The sequence below is a fragment of the Grammomys surdaster genome, unplaced genomic scaffold, assembly GCF_004785775.1.
Source record: "Grammomys surdaster isolate TR1022 unplaced genomic scaffold, NIH_TR_1.0 66, whole genome shotgun sequence".
In the NCBI taxonomy this organism is placed as follows: Eukaryota; Metazoa; Chordata; class Mammalia; order Rodentia; family Muridae; genus Grammomys; species Grammomys surdaster.
The window spans coordinates 5229448-5255179 of NW_021604568.1; the positions used below are offsets into that span (position 1 = coordinate 5229448).

Genomic DNA, 25732 nt, shown 5'->3' on the forward strand with positions numbered 1-25732 from the left:
CCATTGGAATTCTCAGGCTCCCTTAATGTATGTTGTTTGGGGCTTAAACATGGATTTGAGGAGAATTTAAATGCATTTTCTGAGACCTTCTTTTCCCAATAGTTCTCTTCTCTGTGGATTTCTCTTCTCAATTGCCACTCACAGTGGCAGTTCTGAACTCTGTCGTTTGATAGTTCAACCTAATACACCAGGGCTTCCTGACTTACATTCCCCTTCATTGTGAATTGAATGGACTCTTGAGCTCTTGAGAATTTCTGGGAAAACACAAACTCACATCTCACCAATGTCATTCTTTTTCAGTGTCTTCCCCACACACACACCCACACACCCTTTCCATCTATTTTGCCAATCTTCAGGGCCTCACATAGTTCCAGAACCATTTTACTTTAGGTAAGCTATTATCCTAAGGAAGGTTGTAACATTTCTATCATTGTTGGAAACAATTCTTTTGTTGTGTTCATTGTCCCCTGTTTCCCTCCCTGTACCCACCTCATTCTTTTGACAAGGTCTTTGTAGCCCAAGCTATTTCCCAAGTCCTGGAATTGCAAGCATGAGCTACCAGCCATACTGAAAGAACCAGAATTCTTTGCCTTAACGTTTTCGTTTATTTGATAAATGTTGGTTAATTCATGTGTATTTAAAAAAATAATTGATAAGAATAATTTTAATGGGGACCTGAGGGTTGTTTTAGGGGTTAAGATTACTTTTTGCTCTTGGAGAGGGCCCAGGTTCAGTTCTCAGCACCCACATGGAGATTTACAGCTGTCTATAGCCCTAGTTCCAGGCTTCTGGTGTATTCTTCTCACTTCTTCAGGCACAAGGCATGCATGTACATGTGTCATTCATATTGCATGCAGGCAAAACAGACACGTAAGAGAAAAAAATTTAAAGTACTTTTAACATGTTAAAATGATTTCAATTTAAATGATAATAAAGCAAAATGTTTCAACTTGTTTTTTTAACAAGAAACTAATTTCATAATATTGGTAGGAAGGGCCAGGACTACAGATGATGGTTTTTTTCCTACCAACTTTTGAAAAAAAAATAGTAGTTGGTCAAAAGAAAAATTTTAAATTTTGTTTATGTTTTTGTAAGCAGGCAAGTGGGTGGATAAATAAGTGTGGAAAGATACCACAACTCTCCCCTCTAGAAAGATTCCAATTTAAAAAAATGTAGAAGGAAAAAGAAGCTTGAGAATTGACCATTAGAGTACTATAGTAGAGATTACTATAGACAAACTCCTTCAAAAGATACTAGAATTAGCAGGTGAAATTTAAAGTAGAAACTGTTTATGCACTCTCAAATTATTCTCTCTAATGTATTTGATAATTGCCAAAGGGAAAATTACATATTCACAGTGGCCAGTTGATCAAGACAAGTATCACCAGCACTGTTAACACATCACTTGATTTGATGCTCTGAGAAGAATGGGCCTGTCATTTCACTTGTGTCCTTCAAATAATGACCTCATTTTGATCATGAGTTGAGGGAGATCCTATTGATTAACTGATTTAGAAGTGTCAGTCATGGAAGACAAGGACACCTGCAAACTTGGGCCAGGTTAGAAGACTGGGGAGATATGACAAATAATGCAGATAAAGATCTGGACCAGCTCTTGACAGGAGGCCTTAGTGAGGAGACTCAATGCTGACTGGGGTCTGTACTTCGTACACTGACAGCTTTCCCCAGGACTGGAGAGGTGGCTCATCTGTGAAGCACTCATGCCTAACCGAGAATCCACATTTGTATCCCAGCTCCCACATCAGCTGCCTCACAAATGCCTGTACCTCCAAGACAGTGCTTCTTAACCTTCCTAACGTTGCAACCTTTTAATACAATTTCTCATGTTGTCGTGGCCTCCAACCATGCATTTATTTTTGGTGCTACTTTATAACTGTAATTTGTTACTGTTAAGAATCACAATGTGTGTTTTCAGATAGTCTTAGGTGACTTCTGTGAAAAGGTTTTTTTTACCTTCCCAAGGGATTGCCACCCTCAGATTGAGAACCACTACTCCAAGGATTCATACTCTTCTGACCTCTCAGACAGACAGACAGACAGACAGACAGACAGACAGACTCGTGCAGGTGCACACAGGCGCACACACTCACAAACACACACAGACACACACACACAAAGTTAATCTTTAAAAAAAAAAAATCCCTTCCAAGCAGTCTTTCCATGTAGCCCAGGTTGGGCTCAACTTCTTATCCCACTGTATCAGGTGCTCAAGTGCTGGTTTGTACGTGTGTGCCACCATGCCTGGCTCCACGTTAACTTCCATGAGTGTTATGCTGTGGTGCTGGGGATTGAAGCCAGAGCTTGATGTTTGCTCGGCCAGTGTGTAGTTCACCACTGAGTTACATCTGCAGCCCCAGTTTCTTAGTTTTGATAAGTGTTGATGTTGGGGGAGGCTGAATGAAGGAAGTGTAAAAAAAAAAAAATCTTTGTAACTTAAGTAAATCTAGAACTTATCTCAATTCATAAAATAGGGTTTTTAAAATGTTAAGTGGTTGTGGCTTATCTGCTGTCATATTCATTCCAACACAGATATTTATGTTGGTTCTCAAAGACCACTCCCAGCCAGCAGTGTCAGCCTCTGCTGGAAATTGGACTTCAGTAGGTCCCAGGTGATTAGCATGCATGCATGCATAAGTGGAGAACAGTGACCTATAGATTCTGTGCTATCCACAGCAACTTTAGATTGAAAGCATACCCAGAAGGCTGAGGCAGGAGGGATGGCTGCAAGTTTAAAGGACAACCAGGACTGTTTTGTGAGATTCTGTCTCAAACAGGGATAACTGGGTGCTGGAGAGAGCTTAGAGGGTAAGAGCACTTACTGCTGTTGGAGAGGGCCTGCGGTTGATTTCCCGGCACCCAAGTCAGACAGCTCACAATTGCCCAGAATTCCAGCTCCAGAGGAATCTCACACATCAAGTCTTTGTGGTCTCCACCACACAGGTAGACAGAAACAAACACAGGTACAGGTACATGTACATAATTAAAGATAAATCTTTATTTAAAGAGAGGAAACCTAGAGCAGCAATGAAAGGCTAAAGAGTACGTTTTATTTTATTTCCCTGATATATTGACAGTTATCAATAATGCTTTTCAGGGAGAAATGGCTTAAGAACACAGCTACACTCAGAGGGAGTGACTCACAGGACTCACAATTATCTGTTAACACCTGTCCAAGGGAGATGTGATGCCCTCCTCTGGCCTCTGTGAGCACTGCACTCATGGTGCACAGGTGTAATTCCAAGCAAAACACTCAAGCACATAAAATAATTTGTATTTTCGTCCTTAAACATCATTGCATTGGGGCTGGAGCGATAGCTCAGCAGTTAAGAGCACTAGCTGTTCCTCCAGAGGACCCAGTTCAATTCCCAGCACCCACGTGGCAGCTCACAGCTTTCTAACTCCAGTTCCATGGGATCTGGCACCCTTACACAGAATGCATGCGGGGAAAACACCAATGCAGATAACATAAAAATAAATGTTTTAAAATGCATTTTATCCATGTGTGGGTTGTGCATGCCTTTAATCCAGGCCCTCAGTAGATAGAGACAGGTGGATCTCTTGAGTTCTGGAACAGACAGGGCTACACAGAGAAACCCTGTGTGGGAGTGAAGAAAGCATTTTACCATAAAGGAAGACTGTAGTACAGCCAATATTGTAGCCATTTCCTAGCCTTCTGTGTATTATTTTCTTCTAATTAGACTCCCAAGTATACTTCAGACCTACTCTTTGTTCATTCTTTTTTCTTTTGTTGTGGTTGAAAGGTCCAGCTATGTAATCCAGGCTGACCTGGACTGGTTGTATAGCCTGGTCTGGCTTCTAGTTTAAAATCCTCCCCACTTATTGGTTTACAGGTTTGTGCCACCATGTCTGGCTGATAATGAATTGCTATTTTAAACAAAACATGGGTTCTTACCTTTATTTTTTTTCATTTTTAGACACAGTGTCCCTGCATTGTCTAGGCTAGTTTCAGACTTAAAGTCTTTCCACTTTGGCCAATTTAGTGCTGAGATTATACCATATCTGGTTAAAATTTGCATTTTAAAAACTGTCGTATATCCAGTCCTCTATCTCCCACTCATGCCATGGATTCACTGCTCACATACTTACAGGGGCACACCGTTAGCTTTCATGGACTCTGTCCTTTCCTCCTCCTCTCTACTTGGTCCCGCAGCAACTACAAATCTCGGGTTTGCAAATGGAATTGTATGTTGATTTAGAGAAATTGAAGAGAACTTGACAGCTATGTGTGTCAGTGTTTCAGTATCTTTACCCAAAAAAGTGATTTTTTTTCCTTGAAAATTGTCTCTACAGACTTACAACAGCTGTGCCAGGCTCTGCATAAACCAAGAGACAGTATGTCTAACAAGCACTGCTATGAAGACTGAAAACTGTGTGGCCAAAGTAAGTCACGGTGCTCAGCAGTCAATGTCATAGCACACTGCACAGAGCTGCACCTGTAGATGCCTTTCCTCAGGGTTCTCACTACAGGGGATCATACAACCATATATTTATGTAGACAATATAAGCAGGCACTATTTTATAAAGAGTGAACTGAAAGCTGGGTTTTCTTTCTCTTGAGTTGCAACAAAATCTTTTTATTATCCAGTTACGTGGGTCAGTGAGTTAGTATAGGATGATGAACAGTTTATTTTGTACCTTCCTTCCTGGCTCGTTTTTGTTGTTCATTTGTTTGTTTTGTCTACATAGCCGTTGTTGTCCTAGAACTCACAATATAGACCGCACTGGCCTTGAACTCAAGATCTGCCTGTCTCTGCCTCTGCCTCTCTAGTGCTGAGATTAAAGACAAGTACCACCAAGCCTAGCCTCCTTTAAGTGTGGATGTAGTGCACCAGAAGTAGACTAATGGTGACAGTCAAGCAGAGATCCAGTTATGTTGTGCCACTGTTATTTAATAAATGTCACATTTAATATGTGTCACATAGCAGCACATGCCTTTAAGCCCATTGGGAGGCAGAGGCTAGCCTGGTCTACAAAGCAAATTATAGGACAGCCAAGGCTATATAGAGAAACCCTGTCTCCAAAAACCAAAACCAAAACTAAAAGAAATGTCACATATGATGATTTTGAATAAAAAAGTGTTTTTATCTATCCATATGACCTAAGTCATTCATGTATAAATATGTGCTATATCTCTAAATACAAAAATAATATTTAAAATTAAAATCTTGAGAGCTGAAGAGATGACTCAGTGGTTAAGAGCACAGGTCGGTCTCGTACAGGATCATCCAGGGTTAATTCCTAGCGCCCACATGGTAGCCCACGACCATCTGTAACTGCGGTTCAGGGGACCCAAGGTCGTCTTGTGGCTACTGTGAACTTTGCATGCACATGGTACACAGGCATTGTTTCTGTTTTTCTGCAAAAATAATCTTTATTACCATTTAGGATTTTGTTGTTTTATAATTTTTCCAACTTTCAGCTTAATCTATTCTTTCTTACTATTAGAGGTAAGACTTTGTTTATATCATGTGGACTCCACCTTATAAAATTCAAGAAGAGCTGTCTTATTTCTTTTGGGTTATTACAACAAAATATAAACAGCTTATAAAAAATAACTTTTTAGATACAGTTCTAGAGGCTGGGAAGATGATTGTGAACAATAGATTCAGTGTCTCCTTAAATCTCGGTTGATGGAGCCTTGCTATGTAGTCTCAGGATTGAAGGAGTAAGCCAAGCTCTCTGGGATCTCCTACTAGTTCTAATCCTGAAGACTCTGTTCTCATATATTAGGTGGTCAGAGAGGAACATAATCAAATTTATTGTTATATAGTAGCAATAATAATTTCTATTTCCTAAAACATATAGTAATCTTTAACCCTGCTTTATTAGCTGAAAACATATTTCAATAGCCATTGGAATTAGCCATATGAGTAATGTCAGATTTATTTTAAATTATACCTGTAAAAGATAGGTTCATCAATTGTGTATTAACTCCACATCTCTCTTTTTTTTTTTTTTTTGGTTTTTCGAGACAGGGTTTCTTTGTGTAGCCCTGGCTGTCCTGGAACTCACTCTGTAGACCAGGCTGGCCTCGAACTCAGAAATCCACCTACCTCTGCCTCCCAAGTGCTGGGATTAAAGGCATGCGCCACCACTGCCCGGCCTACTCCACATCTCAATTTGCTACAAAAATGAGGATTAATATATGTTAAATTTAATTTTCAGTTACTTAGTAACCACTTTCATGTGCCACTTGAACCCTGGGTGGAGACTGGGTGTGGAGTGTTCTCTCTCTAGTGTGGACATGCTATTCTCACTTTCTTCACAAGTGAGTTCCTTCTGGCTGAACAAGGCAAACTCTTAGCATGAGCACCAATCCAAGGACAGGGCGACAATGTAATGAGTTTCATTGAGAGCTGGCCAACTGAGCATCTGCTCCGTTTGTTTTTCTGTACTTGGCAAGCCAGTGTTTCTGAACTCCTTAGCTATGTTGCTGTATGTCTGTACCGTGTGGAGGTGGCGTTGTTTCTTTTTCCACTCTCTACTTGAGTGTTGCACTGTTAGAAATCTTCTGGCATCTGGCACAGTGCTGTAATTTCTTCCGTGCTCTTGAGTGAGGAAATGTTTGCTCATTGCTGCTCATCATCAGTTTGTCTCCTTGCTCCCAGATGGTGACCTTCTCGTCCCGTTCCTGCCTGTCTTAACATTATTCTGACACCTATTTTCTCTCATTGCCCCCATAACCACTCTAATTGAATAATGATTTCTATAATTTCCAGTTGGAACACAACCAACTTCCTGCTTCTTTTTATTGGCCCACATCCTGTCTTCTAATTCCTTACTTCAGATTTGAGCCAGATCGTCAAATAAAAATACATTACTGAAAAAAAATGTTTACTGCAGTAGCCTCCACTAGCATGGCAGCCATGAGAGTTGTCCTTTCTCATTGCTCAACATGTCCTGTCTGTCTTATTATGATTTCATGCTGTCTCTCTGGGCCTCATTTACTGCCTGACCTCTGAACGAAGTGACTCAAAGTTACATTTGTGGATCTTTAAACATTTCTCTATTCCTTTTCCTCATCTTTACTTCTTGATAATGGTTTGTCTGCCGCGGATTCAGACTGTGCTCCAGTGCGGCCTGCACGCCCAACCGTTTCCCTGTGAGAACCACTGCAATACAGTAAAGCCAGTGCGCTGCCCCTTGCAGTTCAAAGCAGCTGAATTCCAGCCAGAGTAATTTTGGTTTAGGTATAAGTACTAATTATATAGCCTTATACTTTTTATTAAATATTACTTATTGGCATTTTACAGAAGGTATTGGTTCTTTTCAAAAGCAGGAATGACTCCTGTAGTATCCTGTGTGGCCCTCCTCTCTTGGTTTCTGTAGTTTCGCAGTTCCTGTGTGGGAAGGGCATTCCCTTTAATTTGCAATAAAATGTAAGACAGCACAATTGTTTCATTAGTTACCTTAGGTTGACAGCAGTCTCCTGAATCTTTAGCTTGAAGGAGTAAAGAAGCTCAAGAAAATATTTTAAAATAAAAGTGGGGAGGGGGTTCAGATAATATTTGAAGCCATGAAGTGTCTTATATATATATAGTTTGCTTTTTTTGTTTTGTCTGTCTGTCCATCTCCTGTAACCCTGGCTATGTGGATCATTCTGGTCTTGAACTCACAGAAATCCACCTATGCTGGGATTAAAGGCACACCCTGCCATGGCTGCCTGGCTTGAGTTTGAAGCGTTTTGTCTGCTTACAGCACTGGAGTTTATGAGGTTTGTTTGGGGGTGATGAGCTCTCTATTTATGGTAGCTTTAAATGGACAGTCATTACTGACTGTCAGCTTAGTCTGTCAAATCTATAACCACATGGTACCTAATTGTCAACCTTCATGGTTTTTAATTATGAAAGAAAACTGAGAACATTAATTTTTATGTTATCTTTCTATTGACTTTATTGATGTACTACAGAAAATTTTGGTTTGAGGCTTTTCCATAATTTACCTTTGTACTCCACACCCCTTCCATAAACATGTATAGTTAAATTGAGTTGTTCAAATGCCCTACCTTGATTCCTGGCCTCGACAGAGATAGTTCTGTCTTTGTTTGGAATAAGCCCACTCAGTGGTCTTGTATACATTCTGTATTTTTTTTTGTTTTTATTTTGTTATTACTGTTTTTTATTTGAGACTAATAATCTGTTTGAAACTGAGACAGAAAAATGTGATGTTCCTTTCCACTCACTCCAGATTTTGATAGAAGACTTGTTTTATTTATTTCCAAAATTATATCCGCAGGAAACAAGCTGTTTAAATTCAGATTATGCTGAAGCAAAATGGTCCTGGTATGAGAAGCAACGTGCTGTTTTACGAGCACAGAGTCCCTTTTCTCATAACTGATTGATAGTAAATATTTTCCTGAAGAATTATTGCCAACCATGAACAGTGCAACTGTTTCACTTTTTTTCCGTGCTACTTGCTGTACCAGCCATTGTCGGTAATTAAGATCTACAATTCACAATGCAGACGTTTGCACTTCCTCTGGGTCTGTGCTATTTATAAGGCATTTCAGCTGTTCAGAGTTTCTTCTGAGTTTTAAACTACATGTTAACAGGCTTCTTTAATATACTGTTCCACAAGATCAAGTCAGATGTCTGTTCACACAGGCCCTCTGACAGACCTTTACTTAGCTTTGTGGTGACACAGCAAGGTGATTGTATCATGAGGGCCAGTGTGATTGAGAAAACTTGGAAGTATAGTACTGGGTAAAAAAAAGCCAGGAATGAAATTCAGAACTAACCTGTTTTCTTTCATTTTTAGATGTTCCATCTAAATGGTTACCAAGGTTTTAAGAAATACACAATCAGGTGATTTATTGGTTAGAATTTGTGTATTTGTCAAATTAATGTGAAAATATATTCCCTCTAGTTGTGCATGACTTTTTGTCTCAAATGATTTGGAACAAAATGGATTAACAGATTGATAACACATTTGTTGTATAACAGAAACCTGAAGTAGTACATACCATTGTGATGAAGCAAGTGTCAACAGAGATCTTGGTCTGTGTTAAAATTGATCAAATTCAAATTAAGTCCAAACGAGAATTGATTTTTAAAAAAGTTCAGACCCATCCAAGACTCGTCATGAGTGATCCCCTAGACTGGAGTCACAGTGCAGGCGTGCTGCCACAGGCACGACGAATTGTTAAACATGCGAGAGAAAGGGACAAGAAACTGAAAGCTGTCAACAAAACGTGTTGAAAACTTTGCCTGGAGTAGAGCTCAACCTGCTTGTTCTTAAGCCTGGAGTTCAGCTGCATTGATTGTGCATACTGGCCTCCAGCGTCTTCCAACAGTAGCTCTGCACAGACAGGCAGGACACAGGTCTCAGCGCTGCTTCTCCATGGCCCTTGAATAAAGACAGAGCTGCTGAGAAAGCCATTCCAACTCCAGTGTCTGTGTAAACTTCTTTTTCTCAGTGAACTCTCTATGAACATTTTTTTTTGGACAGCGTGGTTCAGCTGTTGGGGGCCACTGATCTGTCTGACTGAGGCACTTCAAGATGCTGGAAAGACCCTGTTCACATTTCTGTCTAGCCAGGGAGCCAATAAGATTGAGTTTGTCTTTGTGGATTGATCTAGATCAGCGTGAGGTGAGCCCAGTCAGTGTCTTCCTCAGTGAAAAAGGAGAGGTTATGGTGGAAGAGGGGTGAAAGAAGAAAGTTCTTCATCAAGAATTGACTGCAATATTGCCTACTGATGCATGTCGGATCACCCGCACAGAGAGATCACATGCCTTCTCCAAAAGTCAAACGATCAATTCGCCTCGTTTTGGCTCTGTACTTAATGCACAAACAGTGCGATCTGCGGGGCTGTAATTGCATTGTTAGGGCCAAGGAACAAGCCTGTGCCTTTTCAGCAGACAGCTGGCAGGGAGAGAGGCATGTTGTTAGGAAAGAGAGAGGCAAGGCAAATAAAATTACTGCTAACGCTCAGAGATCGGCAGGAGTCCTACTTGCCTAATCTTACCGGTGGGAGCAAGCGGCTGTTGTAATCCAATTATAGCAGCATAAGCAATTTGTTAGACACTCCGCATAATGTAACAATTTCCCAATAAACTCTGACTTGTAATAACGTCGGCAAGAGTCCGCATAAATCTGCCCGAATGGTGGGGGCTGGAGCGTTCGGCTGGGGGCTTGTAATTGGCGCCATCAGCACGTTTTGTGGAGTGCAGTATGGTGCAGTCTTTTAGTGCAGGAATTTTAAGGAGAAAGGCATGGCACATGTTTCTTAGAGAAAGAAAAGTGGCCATTAAAAGGGGAGCAGCAAGAAGGGCACAGTCTTGCCTTCACATTACCTAGGAATCTCAGGGTAGAAAGAAAACAGGAGGAAGCCATGTTTCCTTCTAGTTCTGAAGAGGCAAGATGAGGGAAAGTGTATGGATTAGTTAGATTCCTTTATTTAAAAGCATTGGTTTCTGTTATTTATACCCCCACTCACTAGCTTCCTAAAAATGTATTTGGGTAGCATTAACAAGATATTCTTATTCTTAGCTAGGTAAGCCTGGAAATGCCATAATTAAATCTTTTTCTTTGGGAGTTTAGTATTTTCTTTATAACATGAAAATATTATATGTATTCACATAGAGTGTATATTTGTGCCCAGGCGAAGTCCCTGCAATGTTACCTCACCGAATAGCCTTTCTGTAGAGTTCTGCCTTATGCTATAATGAACCATTGCTTATTGAACGGGGTTAAGCCCAGCTTGTTTGCTTGGCCTACTGTACTACAGACTGCCTACATAGTATGCAATTCTAAAATGCACTGTGAATATCTGTAGTATTAGGATTACCAATTAAGTTTGTTGAAAACTTACATTGATTAGAAGCACAATGGTACTTAAAATATACCTGTATTCTTACAGAAATAACTCGGGTTCCTAGGTATTTCTGTTTTATAAAAATATTATAGAGCATATTTGGACTGTACTTTCTTATTGATTGGTGTATGTAGGCACAGACTGAGGTTTTTATTCGTACAAGGTAAGGGAGATAGAGAATGCGTTACAGATGTCAGTTAATAGATGCATTTTCATGCTTCTAAATGTATTGAATGGTCCCTGCTTTCTTATGCCAACCCATCCCTTCATTGCTAGGTGATTTGTGTCAAAACCACACTTTCAAAATAGGCCCAGGATTCTCCAGAATACCCTGTTGCTGTGGGTATTATCACAATAAATACTTACTTTCTGTATAAACATTCCCTTGTATTGAAGCAATGCTGCCTTGTTTGACTGGAGCTACATCAATAAACTGCAGTGCCTCTAATAAAGCCACTCAGTGTCTGGGTTTAACTAATGGCTGATTTTCATGACTTTGACAGTGAGCTGTGTGCGTTATTTTCTCCTGATATTGTAAAAATAATGAGAGCAAATTAGAACAATCAGTTTACACAGATAGCTCCTGATTGGAGGCGATGGGCAATATGGCAGGAGGTAATCCATCTTCGGGCTTCTGTCACATTAACTTCAGCCGTGTGAAAAGATCAGGTGGGGTAAGCAGGGATCCTGCCCAATTGGAACACAGAAATTAATGAGAAGAGCATTGTTCTGTGATCAACCTTTTAATTAGCAAGAGCAGAAACAGAGGATGTGGTAAAGACAGCGCCTCAGCTGCACAGTGCCAGGCACAGTTTCTGAAGGGCAGAGAAGGCTGTGTATAGCTGTTGCCTTTCTCCTGCTGTGTGTAGGCATTGTGATTTGGCTCCAGAACTCGGTTACAGATTTTAAGAAGTGCCCCCACTTTTCTGAAGTAATGCCACAAATACAGTCAAATGTATTAATAATCTATAGACTATAATTCTATTGGGGTCATTTAGGGTTTTGATTTCTAGTACTTTCTTTGGTATTGTATTCTGGGTTTTAAATCTTGATTAAAACAAAAACAAACAAACAAAATGAGTAACCATAGGAATTAGATTCTATGAAGCTCTACCCTGCCTCATTCCTTCATCATGGAGTTTTTCCTGCAAGTAACACAAGGGTTTTATGGATTGGAGAATTCTGTCACTTTGAGTTATTTAAAAGAGGAGCAAACTCCAGGCAGCAAGCCGTGGCATATTGAAATTGGGTTCCTTTCCTGGTTCTGTTTATTAGGGAATTTGCTGTTTTGTTTATATATTTCTTGTGCCATTGGCTTCTCAAAGTTGGCACTGTGTTATTTCAATTTATGTAATTGAGAATTGAATATCTATCAAGTATGATGTTTATGGAAGGAAGAGAGGGATAAAAAGTCTGTGAACCTAAAAGCTGATTGATTCATTTAAAGCTCAGTTATAACGTCGTAAACCTGTTAATCATTCTTATAATAGAAAATTTATGTAGCACAGTGGAAGGTATTAATGTGAGAAAACTTTTAGCCAAATGAACGCATGCTTTTTGAGATTTATTTTTTATTTTATGTGTATGAGTGGTTTTCTGCATGTATGTATGTGTACCATGTGTGTGCCTGGTACCCTTGGAGGTCAGAAGTGGGCAATGGATCCCCTGGAATTTGAGTTACGAATGGTTGTGAACCACCACGTGGGTGCTGGGAACCGAACCTAAGTCCTCTGAAAGACCACTGAGCTGTCTCTCCAGCCCAAGCAGGTGGTTTTTTTTTTTTTTTAAATATCTTTTTGGAAAGCTTTAACTTTGGGGATGACAAGACACTTCACAATGTTCTAGTCTTCACCGTTTAAAAAGTAGTGACTTACTGTAAAAGCCGTTTAATGCATGCTACAGGATGGATTCAAATGTATAGAAACGAAGCTTTATTTCTTGATATGAACAGTTAATTGGCTTAGGCATTATTAAATGGATTAATATAATTTGATTATCATGTACCTGAGTTTAGAATTGGTAGGATAAAAAACGATACTATACTCTAAAATATTTAGATTGTGTAGAAGACAGTCTTTTCTCATCATAGTTAATAAGGCTTGTTTAATCATTACAACTAGTGTAGATTATACCTATCATTCCTATAACTCAGTAGGCCTACAGCTGTAAGGCATACACTTAAGTCCCTAGTACTGTGCTTTCATGTAAGACACAAAGCAAAGGCACTTCATGTCTGACTTCCCTCTCCCCTCAAAATACTTGATGCTTTCAGAGCAAAATTTTATTTAATGGTGAGCCTTGACTGAAATTTGTGTAAGTCAGTTTTAGAGTTAATGACATGATAACAGATAGTGTCCAGGAGTATCCAGACACATTTTAACATATTGATGCTATCGTTCATGTTAATATTTTTAAAGGCCACCCTATTCTTTAATGTGGAGGAGAGATTGTTATCCTTAAAGCTATTATGGGTTCTCATGGATGTTAGCAGAAAAATACATTCTCCTTTCTGTGTGTTTGAAAGTTTCAGAAGCCTGGGTTCATAAGCTTTCCATGAATAATGTTTTTGGTCACATGGTGGAGGAAGATCATTTACAAGCTTGTAAAACCTGAGCCCTTCTTTTGGCCCATGAGCTCAGGATCCACACATGTAAAATTTTATTCTTGTGTTGTGACTTCAGCTTGTAAATGCTTTCTCAATCTGTGACAGGTGTCTTTAAGAATTTAACGCTGTTGTCCTTCTTTCATGAGAATCTGGAGCTCATCTGCCCTGTAAGTCTACTGATGCTTAGCTCTTCCCCAGAACAATGACTTCTGTCATCAGGGATAAAGCTCTGTCTTGTAGGTTTTTATTGTTTATACTAATAATTTTATAAATGTCCAGTTCTAAGTAGGTAAGAAATTCACTTTGACTTCCTAGAAAAGCAAAGTACCAAGCCACCTTAAATTCTGCCCACCTCAGCATAAGCTATGGGTTCAGCCTTGAGAAATTGTCCTTAGTCCTTAGGAACTTACCCAGTTCATCCTTGTCTCGGGTTCTTATGCAGGAGATGATTGGACCTGTGAGGCTGTTATAGTCCTACACTCCCACACACAGCAGCTTCCTTCTTCATTCCTTGATAAAATTGAGGTTTCATTTTGAAACACACTGGCTATGTGGCCCAGCCTAGCCTGGAACTCACAGCCTTCCTTCCCTCGCTCCCCAAGTACTGATATGACAAATGTGCACCCACACCTAGCACCGTGTGAAGATTTAAATGTTCATCTTGTTTCTTTCGCACCCCATTCCCACCCTCAGTAATAGAGATTGATTCAGTACATGATACTTGCGAGGCAGATGGCCTCCAACTCAAATGGGTTTTCCCCCCTTTAGTTTCAATCTTCTACTCAGAAGTTTGGGGAAAAGCAAATACTCTGATGTGTTTTTTGAGACTCTGCATTTAAGTATTGCAGTTCTAGCTATGTGGTATCAGTGTCAAATGCAAGCCTGACGAGATGACGAGCCCTGAGGCTCAGAGGACTTGAGCACCACCCACCTCACCCCCAGTCTTTAAGTTCAAGAATGGAGATCTCTCTGAACTCAAAATCAGTAACACACTGAGGCCCATGTATTCTCCAAGCAGTCCGTTGCCCTTTAGACTGTCTCCATTTGACTGCTGCTCTGACATCCTGCACGGCTTATCCCCGCCTTCCTGCTGCCCCTCCTCTTTACTGCTTACTCAGTACCTGTGTTCAGAAAATTCAGCACTTCAGGTTACCCATTCAGGAGTGCTACTTAGTCAGTAATACTTGATAATCACTTAGCTGACAAGCAGTATATGGGACATCAGAGGGACCCAGGTGACTTCACACCACATTTTCTGCATAGAAAATGAGTGGGGCATAGTAAACAAGTTACTCAGACTGGTGGCTCATATCTTAGTAATTGTTTTAAAAGTTATTCTGGGGCTGGAAAGATGGTATGGTGGCTAAGAGCACTAGTTCTTGCAGAGGACCCAGGTTCAATTCCCGCATGATAGATCATAATGGCGTACAGCTCCAGGGGAGCTGATGCCCGCTTCTGACCTCCAAGGGTACTAGACATGTGCGTGGTACACAGATGCGCGTGGATGCACATCACTCACATACATAAACATGAGATAAACAAATATTTTTAAGTTGTTCTAGAATACAGCTATTTAAAGTATGAGCATGCATTGTGAGTCTTTATACCAAAAACTCTTTGCCCAATTAAACTGAGTTATTAATTTTGACAATTAAAAGTATAACCTCTTGGCTGGCAAGACAGCTCACCGAGATGCTCACTGTCAAGCCTGACAACCGTGAGTAGTGTCCCTAGGACTCACATGGAAAAGGAGAGAACTGAGTCTTGTAAATTCCTTTCTGACCTCCACAGACAGCCTGTGTCATTCACACATGGACATGTATGTACATGCTGTGTACATGTATACTAAATAAGTTAATATAGAAAAGATCAAAACCATGGCCTTTTAAGGCTTCAAAGCTCTGGTTTTTCTGATTTATTTTTAGTAAGTACTTTTGTTTCTATTCTTCACGCTTCTAGATTACAGAGGTTGCTGATTATGTACACATAGTGAGGGTATCAGAATTTAGCTAGATTTTGAAATCTTCCATCTCAGAAGAAGAGGCTAAAGAGAGGCCATGAAAATTAAACAAACAAAAAAAAAATGTCAATGCTGAGTCTGTGGGCCTGACTGTCTCTATGCATTCACTCTCTGGGAAAGAAGAGGAGCTTTTGACAGGTAATTATTACATGAATTTTCTGTGCAGATTTATAAAACCACGTAAGAAGGTCTTGCTCACAAAAGAACTGAGATGATGAGGCACAGGGATGCGAAAGTGTTTCTAGAAGATGGAACATAAATTTAACCATGTTCTTTCTTTCAAATATCACTTCAGATTTAAGTCGTACTTTCTAGAAATATCTATGAGCATAAGAAATTTAATTATACTATTCTTTCTTAAATATAAGAGGGAGCCAAAAGAGAAATATAGGGAGAAAGCCATGTTTAAAAAGTAATGTTTCCTACAGTGTTAACTATGGAGTCTGCAGCGTGACTCTGTAATGGAATATCATGGCAGGGGGTATAATACTGTAAATAAGATGAATGTGCCACTTGTGGATTAATGGGCAGCCTAAAGAGTAGCTGTATTTACATCAGTGTGGGAGGCTCATGTTCAGCTTTTTTTTTCTTACTCTTGGGTTTGGAGTTATTATAGACCTGACAGTTTAATTATAGAACTTAAAAAATCAGTTTCCTTGGTATTACTGGCATTGCCCATCATTCCCCTTCTTCCTCTCCCTCCCCCTCCTCCTCCCCCTCCTTCTTTCCCTCCTCCTCACCGCCCCCCCTTCTCTTCCTCCTCTTCACCATTCTCCTTTTCTCTCCTCCTTATTGTTTTCTAGTAAAAGGTCTCACTCTGTAACCTGGGCTAGCCTAGATCTTGAAGTGCTTAAGTCAGCCTTCCTGATGTGGAGGTTAACCGGTTTTGCTTCTAGAAATGTGAAATTGCTTTATTATTCATTTTGTGATACTAGCATGTTCTTTTTGGGTTTTGTTGTTGGTTGCCTTGGACTGGGCTTTTGGTTTGGTTTTGGTGATTTGTTTATTTTTTTGCTGAGATTCATGCCCTATCACCACTAGGTGCTAGGTTTTTTGTTGTTGTTTTGTTTTGTTTACTGTTTATTATTAGTGCTTTTCAAGTTGTTTCTTAGTAACCTGTCTGAGTTTTGAATGACTGATTGATAATAAGATGAGAAATCTTGGTAGGAAAAAAATGTTTTCTTCAATCTTGAATTACGTTTTAAAAAATTAATTCTGTGTCATTTTGTATTTTAAAACTGATAGGTGAGCCGGGCAGTGGTGGCGCACACCTTTGATCCCAGCACTTGGGAGGCAGAGGCAGGCGGATTTCTGAGTTCGAAGCCAGCCTGGTCTACAGAGTGAGTTCTAGGACAGCCAGGAGTACATCACACACACACAGACACACACACACACACATATACACATACACACACATATGTACATATACATATATATATCATGACTGGAGAAATGGCTCAGTGGTTAAGAGTTCTGACTGTTCTTCCCAGAGGTCCCGAGTTCAATTCCCAGCAACCACATAGTGGCTCACAACCATGTATAATGGGATCTGATGCCCTCTTCTGGTGCTACATAGTAACCATATACAAGAAATAAATAATTCTTTAAAAAAAGAAACTGATAAATGAGAGAAATTTTCTTTAACTTTTCCCCTGGATAATAACTTAGGGCAAAGAAATGGTTTCTGAAATATAGTAATTCCATGAAGCATAGCTTTCATTTTACATTTTGTTCCAATAAGTAAACTATTAGAATTATATGTATCCGGATTACAACATTTCATTTGCAGTGCCATAATTTTCTGTACTAAATGAGTTTATTACTATCTGTTTGTTGATTGTTCAGGTAGTCATTGACTGTAAATATAATGCCATTATTTAGTGCTTTTGAAACTTCAAAAGCTGGAGACTCAAACTGTTAGCTACTTTGTGCTTTGCCTCAGTTGAAAATGTATAAAATGAGTTATTTCGTTTATATAGTCAGACTAACATGTATTAGTTTTTGGTTTTTAGTATTAGTTTTAAACCTTTCTTAGTTTTTTGTTTGTTTGTTTGTTGTTTTTTTTTTTTTTTTGGTTTGGTTTTTCGAGACAGGGTTTCTCTATGCAGCCCTGGCTGTCCTGGAACTCACTCTGTAGACCAGGCTGGCCTCAAACTCAGAAATCCTCCTGCCTCTGCCTCCCAAGTGCTGGGATTAAAGGCGTGCGCCACCACCGCCCGGCTTTGTTTGTTGTTTTAAACAAAGTCTCACTCTGTACCAAGGCTGACTTGGAATTTGCTGTATGGTCTAAGCTGAGCTCAAACTCTGAAGAGTGTGCCTCTCAGCCTCCTGCATTCTGGGATGTCAAACGTGAGTCACCATGCCTGGCTTACATAAGCTACCTATAAAAGTCAGATTGTCTGTAAGACAAACTGTGTAACTTACTTAGGATTATTTTTCAGTTGTGCAAAGTAGAGTCTCACGTTATTTATTGAGTTTCATTGACTTGAAGTAAAATGTCATGAATTATGTTTTTCACATTTTCTTACTCTGTTTGTTTGCAGAGAGTATGTTCAAGTATGCATGTACATTCCTGTGTATGGAGGTCAGAGAACAACTCACAGAAGTGTGTTGCTCTCCCTCCACTCTGTGGGACCACATCTGGTTCATGAGGCTTGGCAACAAGTGCCTTTACCCACTGAGCCAGCATGTCATCCCAAAATAAATTTTTAAAGAACTAGATTGGAAACCCCTTTGTACTACTGTTTATTTAGCATATAATATATCACACTTTTAACTTTTGTATACTTCTTTTGTCCTGCTGTGCACTTGGATTAACTTTAATTCTGAACAGGCGTAAAAGACACCACAGAACGTGAATTCAAATTCAGTCCGGAAACATGGCCCTGTGCTTTCAACCACTGTTTACACATGTTAGTGCACAGAGGACTAAAGAAGATGCTGGAAAGAGGAGGATTATCTAAAAGGTTGCCTGTGGTACTAGTTAAATGTGAAAGTAACTATCAAAACGGCATCGTGGTGATGGTGGCAGTGTGTGAGCTGGCTCTGGAAAATCACCCTGCAGAAGCACATCTGAAGCTCCTTGTTCTCCTTTTCAGCATTCTGTGTTAGATGATAAAAATTTTAAATCCTTCAATTAGCAACCACGCAAAACCACAAGTGTTTATTGAACCTTGTAATCTCCTCTTGTTGTCGGTTAGGATTTTCTTCCAGGCTTTGATTGTGTGTAATAAAACTATTGCTTAATTAATGCCAGAGTTCTGAAGCCTTTGGTTGCTACAAAAGAGAGTGAAATGGCTAAACCAAGAGGCAGCATCCACTAGCTTTTCTGCCGTGTTCATTTAGAGCTGTCATTCTTGTTCTAGTTGATGATATACAGCTCCCAATAGACAGGGGAACTGAAAGGGAAGCTGTAGTGAATCCTGTCTGAGGAAGACACAGTTGTGATTGAGGCTCTCCATAGGTTAATGAAGAACTGTTTTCAGATGATATTTCACTCCTGGTTTGAGCTGCCCTTGGAATAAGTATGGCTATGTTAATGTGACCAAACTAAGGTGGCTTTATGGAACGTGAAAAAAGACTGATGTCTGTACACTATCTCAGGGAGTGTGCTGGTCCATAGCCAGAACATGAGTAAGAAGTCACACAGACTGCTACTCATCTTTTCAAATAATAAAAGTAAAATGGTAAAAATGTACTTTAGAAAATTGCTAAACTTCTTATTCACAAATAGACTACTCTGTTACATACACTTACATACAGTACTCCTCCTTCAGCTTCCTTCTTTGTCTCTGTCCCCATCCAACCCCCCTTTTCTTACCAGGTTCTCAGTGTGTAACCCTGACTAGTCTGTAAATTGACCAGTTTCCTGCCTCAGCCTCCGAGTGCTGAGATTATATACAGGCTTATACCACTACATTAACTTCATTTACTTTTGAAAGGGATTCTTATACTTTAAAAAAAAGTTAATGAGAGCTAAAAATTGACTCATTGGATAAAGAACTTGCCACTCAAACATGAGAGCTGAAGTTTAGATCCTCAAGACCCATATAAATTGTGGGTAGGTGTGGGGGTCCCCTGTGATATGCTAGCAAACAAAGAGAGTGCTCTTTGGAGCTAGATCACTTTACTGGCCAAATAGTTGAGCTCTGGATTCATATTGAGAGAGCTCAGTAAGGAAGACGTAAAGTGATGGAGAAAGATACCAGCATTGACTTCTGGCCTCTACTCACATAACGCTCACCGCTCACACATGCACATGCAGGGAGGGACGAAAGGTTGGGGGGCTGCTGAGATGGCTCAGTAGGTAAAGGTACTTGTTGCAACACCGAATGACCTAAGTCAAGTCCCCAGGTCCCACATTGCAGGAGAGAACTGCCTTCCACAAGTGGTCCTCTGACTTCCATATATGACCCCAACACACACAAAACAAATAAACAAATAGACAAATAAATTAAAAGGGGTAATTTTAAAAACAGCTAAAGCCAAGCAGTGGTGGCGCACGCCTTTAATCCCAGCACTTGGGAGGCAGAGGCAGGTGGATTTCTGAGTTCAAGGCCAGCCTGGTCTACAGAGTGAGTTCCAGGACAGCCAGGGCTACACAGAGAAACCTGGCCCGAAAAACCAAACACCAAAACCAAAACAAAACAAAAAACCCAACAAAACAACAACAACAAAACAACAAAAAAAGATCTCTCTGTGTAGTCCTGGCTGTCCTGGAACTCAGTGTGTGGACTGTGATGGCCTAGAACTTACAGAGATCTGCCTGCTCCTGTCTCTGGAATGCTGGAGTTAAAGATACAAAAAAACAACAAAAAAACAAAACCCAAAACAAAACACAGCTGAAGCTTGTTTCACATCATTATTGAAAGCAATTCTTAATTTTCAGAATGCAAGCTATAGGATAGTCCCCCATTAGTCTTCCTTAATGAGTTTACCTTTAAGAAAACTATATTTTTTCATTCTTCATAGTTCAAAGAACTTATTATCTGATAATATGTGTATTGATTTTTGACAAGGATTTTAGTAAGCAGTGTTTCTTGCAGTGTGGGGTTGAAGTCCAACAGTGACAAATGAAAGCCTTTACTTCTGGCTGCTTTCCCAGAATGCCTATACATATGTTACAGTTGCTGAACTTTCAACAGCTGCCCAAATTCTATGTAGATCATGTAGGATTAAAATATTGTGTCTAAATTATACTTTGTGATGACATTCAGGCATCAAGTACACTTTGATGAGCAGAGTCATTGATGTAGTCATAATTCTCAGTGGCTGAGGTCCTAGTGATGAAAGGAGTTTGAAGTTCGGTAGCCTCTGTTGTCCAGGGGTTCAATGAATGCTAGTGAGTACTTGTCTTAGAATGGGTCGAATTGGGTTAAATGTTTGCAGCCAAATCTTCCAGTTGTCCTCCACCGAAGAGCAAGGTTCTCCCAGCTCTGACCTACTTCATTCCTGCAGCGCTGTGGGCGGGCGCAGTGGTTACGAGCCGGCAGAGAGAGGAGATAAGACAGGGGGACGTTTCTAGTAGGAAATGCTTTTAGTAGCATGTTTCTTTGTTGGTAGAACATAATGTTGCCACAAATCATGAATAAATATTCCAAATTCTCTCATATTATAGTAGTTATAACCATTTTTAAGCCTCCTTTGTAAGTAGATATTTCTCTCCTGGCTTTCTGTACTGTGAACTTTACAAAACTGGCATAAGCAGCCTATTAATTATTCATATCATAGCAACAATTAAAGCAAATTAAAAATAAAAATCACCATATTGCATTTAACCGTGGGCAGCACCAAATTGTGTCAGCTCTGTAAGGGCCTGTGCTGTTGCCTTAGTTAAAAGTGCTAGAGGGAGCTCTAACCTTGCTCAGAGCAGTAGCATGTGGGAACAATTGTCTGTGAGCGGCCACAGGGTCACAATGGGAGATAGAATCTCAGGCTCTTTTGTAGTAAAATTTACAAAAAAAAAATTTTTTTTTAATTTAATGACTCTTTTCTTTTTATCAGAAAATAAAGGTTAGGACAGTCTATCAGTAACCAGACAGATTGTGTGAATATAATCTACTGATATTAGGAGTGTCTGGAGTTTATGAATTTCCTCAAAGTGAACAGGCCCATATAACAGCAGTCTAGCTGTTTGAAAGGGAGAGAGAAAAGGAACGTAACAGGCCACTCCTCCCCCACCCCCTTCAGTTACTGCCCTCCTAGGGATAACAGTTATCTTCACTTCCAGCTCCTTATCTTAGCTCTGCTTGGCTCTGAACTCCTGTAGATAGAACCACGCAGCTTGCAGCCCTTACAGTATGTGGTCAGCTGGGCAAAAAATTGAAGAATCACCCATGTTGTTGCACATAATCGCAGTCTGTATATCCTCACTGGTAATATTTCACATTAGATGTATCTTAACCATTTATACATTTCACTGTAGGCAAACATTTGGGTTTCTTTCAGCTTTTGATAATTAAAAAAAAATCTCACATGTATCTTTTCATGAATATGTAGATGAAACACATTCACATATATATGAAACTAGGAAAGAAACTAGAAACTGTTGGCCTCAGAGAATTGAGAGATCCCTTTGTCCTTTACCCTGCCAGTCAGTGCTTGGTGTTGCCTGGCTTTTTTACTGTAGCATTCTGGAAAAGGATAGTAACATCACCTACGGTGGGGTGTGGGTAAGAGAGGTGGGTGTTTTTCTGGTGGTCCTTCCATCTCACGTGTACCCTCAGCCCAGTGGTTGAGATTAAATCCAGGAGAAGAGGTGGTCAGCATCTACACTGAGCCTTGTGTCTCTGGCCAGGCTTTGTTTTTGTACTTTGTCTCCGTCAACTTTCTCCCTGAAAAGAAACCTATAGTCTATATAACCGCTTCTAAGTATGCAGTTCATGACATTAATGTCGTCACTACATTTTGTTTGTTTCTAATTCAGCAGCTACCTTTGTTAAGAACATATGTGCTGATGGGTGGTGGTGGCGCACGCCTTTAATCCCAGCACTTGGGAGGCAGAGGCAGGCGGATTTCTGAGTTCAAGGACAGCCAGGGCTACACAGAGAAACCCTGTCTCGAAAAACCAAAAAAGAACATATGTGCTGTACCCTTTTCTAAAATGTGTGCCCATAATCTGTTGTTATATCAACCCCTGGGAACAAGCAGTGTTAAGTCTTTGGGGTTAAGAGAAGAAAAGGGGGAAGCGAGTGAATAGTTTGCTGAGGTCACCCAGTTCCTAGATGACCCTGGGCCTGACCTTGAGCTGGCTCTGAGGCTATTCAGTTCTAACTTTAAAACAGTCCAGACTGCTGCTTCTTCCATCATTGTTCCATGATGTTATTGTAAACATTTTCTCCAAAATGTCTCAATCTTTTTTTATTTGCTTGGTTTTTTTCTTTGTTTCTTTGAGTTAGTACTTCACTGTATAGCTAAGGGTGCCCTGGAACTTGAAGCAATCCTCCTGCCTCAGTCTTCCAAGTGTTGAGATTACAGACATGGGCATATATGTCTTGATCCTTTGTGCTTCCCTAGCCTGTGTTCTTACTGCTGCTGTCCTGGTCAGCCCTCTGTTCAGTCTTTCTTACTTAAAACCAAGGCCCACTGGATTGTTCATTACCAAAACCACTGCTGTCAGCCAACATAGTGCTTACCTCGAATGCTAGCACTCAGGAGGCAGAGGCAGGAGGATCTCTTTCGAGTTCAAGCCAGCCTTGTCTGCATAGTGAATTCCAGGACAGCCAGGGCTATAAAGAGAGACCCTGTCTCGAAATGATGATGGCGATAGTGATGGTGATGAATAAGTTTTAAATGCTCCTCTCACAGAAGCAGGTATCACAGGTTCTATTTCTAATGTCCAGTGAAACTTACTTCTTTCCAAATGGAAACCCAGGCCCAGAGTGTGTTTGTTTATTACAGTAGCCAGTATGTCATGTCAACTGTGGGCATTTTGATAGCCTTCAGAATCTGAAAGAAAACAAAAATCTAGTACAGTAAGCTATTTAAAGGACAGAGAACAGGCATTGTCTGATATGATGATATTGTACTCTTGAAAATAAAGCATTAAGGGGTTTCATACCTGTTTGCAGACTCTTTGCGTAGTCCTACTTGGATTTTGCCAATGAATAAAAGCATTTCTTTTGCTTCTATGTGTCAAGTAAGAGAATTTTTAATAGAGAAAAGATTCATTTACTGATAGTTTTCTAGAAAACTTTTTCTTAAATCCTGGCAAGCAGAAAGAGGGTGGTACAAAAGCAGCAAGAATGTAGATGTAGAAGCAGGCAAACTGAGGAAGCAGATTTCTCCAAGCTCCATCCTGAGGTCTCCCATATTGCCAAGTTGTATGGAAATGGTAAGCTGACATCGGTCTCCTTTCGTTTTGGAGATTTAGTTTTGATTCTTAACTAAAGACATAATTTTTTTAAACTTAACAACATTATTTTGTTTCTTTTTAAAGATGAGATAAAAATGAGAAAATATACAAAAAAGAGAGAGAATCCAAGAAGGACCAATGGTAAGCATGGCTTTAACCTGAAAGAACAGCAACCTACCCACACATCGTTGGTTATAATTAGCTGACCACCTTATTAATGGAATCTTTTGGTTTTTCAGTTATATAAAGAGACTCTTACTTTCAAAGCAGACTTTAAGCCTTGGAAGACAGAGATAAAGTATTTTACTATGTACCTCAGGTAGATTTCAAACACATTATACAGCCTAGGTTGGCCTCAGACCTTCCTGCTTCCCCTTCCTAAATGTTGGAATTATAGGCCTTGAGCCATCATGCCTAGCTTATCGTAATGCTTTAAATTTGTTATATGCAAACATTGAAGCCAGTCTTAGAAAGTGGGTTAACCTTGCCAGTTTTTCCTATAGGCAAAGCATTGTCATACTGACAGTCAGTGATTGACACAGGCAGCCATGAAGGGGGGCTTCCACTGTTTTTGTCACAGCATGCTCAAAAAGTGATGACCACTTCTTATATGTTTGGATTAAAAATTGAGTTTACCACCTGTTTTTGTGCTGCTACTATGTAGATTCAAAAGATTTATCTCTGTCCTCCAAGGCTTAAAGTCTGCTTTGAAAGTAAGAGTTTCTTTATATAACTGAAAAACCAAAAGATTCCATTAATAAAGTGATCAGCTAATTATAAGCAGCAATGTGTGGTGGGGAGGGAGGTTGCTGTTCTTTCAGGTTAAAGCCATGCTTACCATTGGTCCTTCTTGGGTTCTCTCTTTAAATACTTTTTTGTATGTTTTCTCATTTTTAGCTTAATGTTAACACTTCCAACAAAGTACAAAGTGTCACTCTTTATAGATGAGGAATTTGAGACCCTGAAAGGTTACCTAATTTACCCAGGATTATATTCCAAGTAAGTGGGGAGCCGTAGTGGAATCAGATCAAGACCTAATCGTGATTTGGTTATATTTACAACATTCTGATAATATAAACATAACGTGTACAGAGGGTCAGAGGGCTAGCTTCAGTTGATGCTCATGGTCTTGGTGTGCACATAAACCTCTTGGCTACACAAAAGATGTCTACAGCACAGCGCCGGTCTACAGCCCCTGCCCGGCTGTTTACTTGCAAGCAACTTGATTATTAAAAAGAAGAACCAGAGCTGTGTTCTAGAAACACCATGCAGCTTATATAACGGCTGCATTTTGAAATTTAGTCTGAACTTTGCTAATTTATGTGAGTCTGAGCAAGTTATTCTGATCACCTCTCCTAAAAAAAAACCAGATGCTGCATCCAAAGTAAGCCTTTCCTGGATAAATTAAGAAAACAATTACCGAAGTATTCCAGAGAGAAATGTCTTTAGTCCCTCGATGCTCTAAGGGTTATTAAAGTTTTACCTGCAGATAACCAAGACTTCCAGAAGTTACAAGTCATTTACTTCATTCACTGCGCTGAGAGAGGCCTGCACCCTGCCTCATAGGATTATTTCTTGCTGCATTTAACATGCATTAACAAGCATTTGGAAAGAGTTGAATTTCGTCTAGAAAGCTGAGTTGGCTTCTTGAAAGCATGTTCCCCATCCATACCCCCAAAGCCAGGCTTTAGATTAAGAGCAAGTTATACCAAGTCACTGTCTTTCATAGACCAAAAACAAACAAAAACAAAAACAAAAACCACCCAAGTCTCACAGCATGAAAACGACAGGTTTTCTGTCAGGTTGTGATGTAAACTCACCTAGCTTTTTCCTCATGCACTTTCAGTTGTGTGTCTCTGCTTCTCATGGCAGGCCCTTATTGGCAGAACTTAACTTTTT

At 40.0% G+C, this 25732-nt stretch overlaps 1 protein-coding gene across 3 annotated transcripts in view; it reads left to right on the top strand.

The window, feature by feature from the left end:
- The window catches only part of Btrc (beta-transducin repeat containing E3 ubiquitin protein ligase), a 176632-nt gene that overhangs the window by 106025 nt on the left and 44875 nt on the right, over positions 1–25732 (top strand). For all 3 annotated transcript variants that reach the window (XM_028776096.1, XM_028776094.1, XM_028776103.1), the window contains one exon: positions 4333–4422. In XM_028776096.1, the coding sequence (XP_028631929.1) occupies positions 4333–4422 (90 nt within the window). The remainder of the gene's footprint in view (positions 1–4332; positions 4423–25732) is intronic.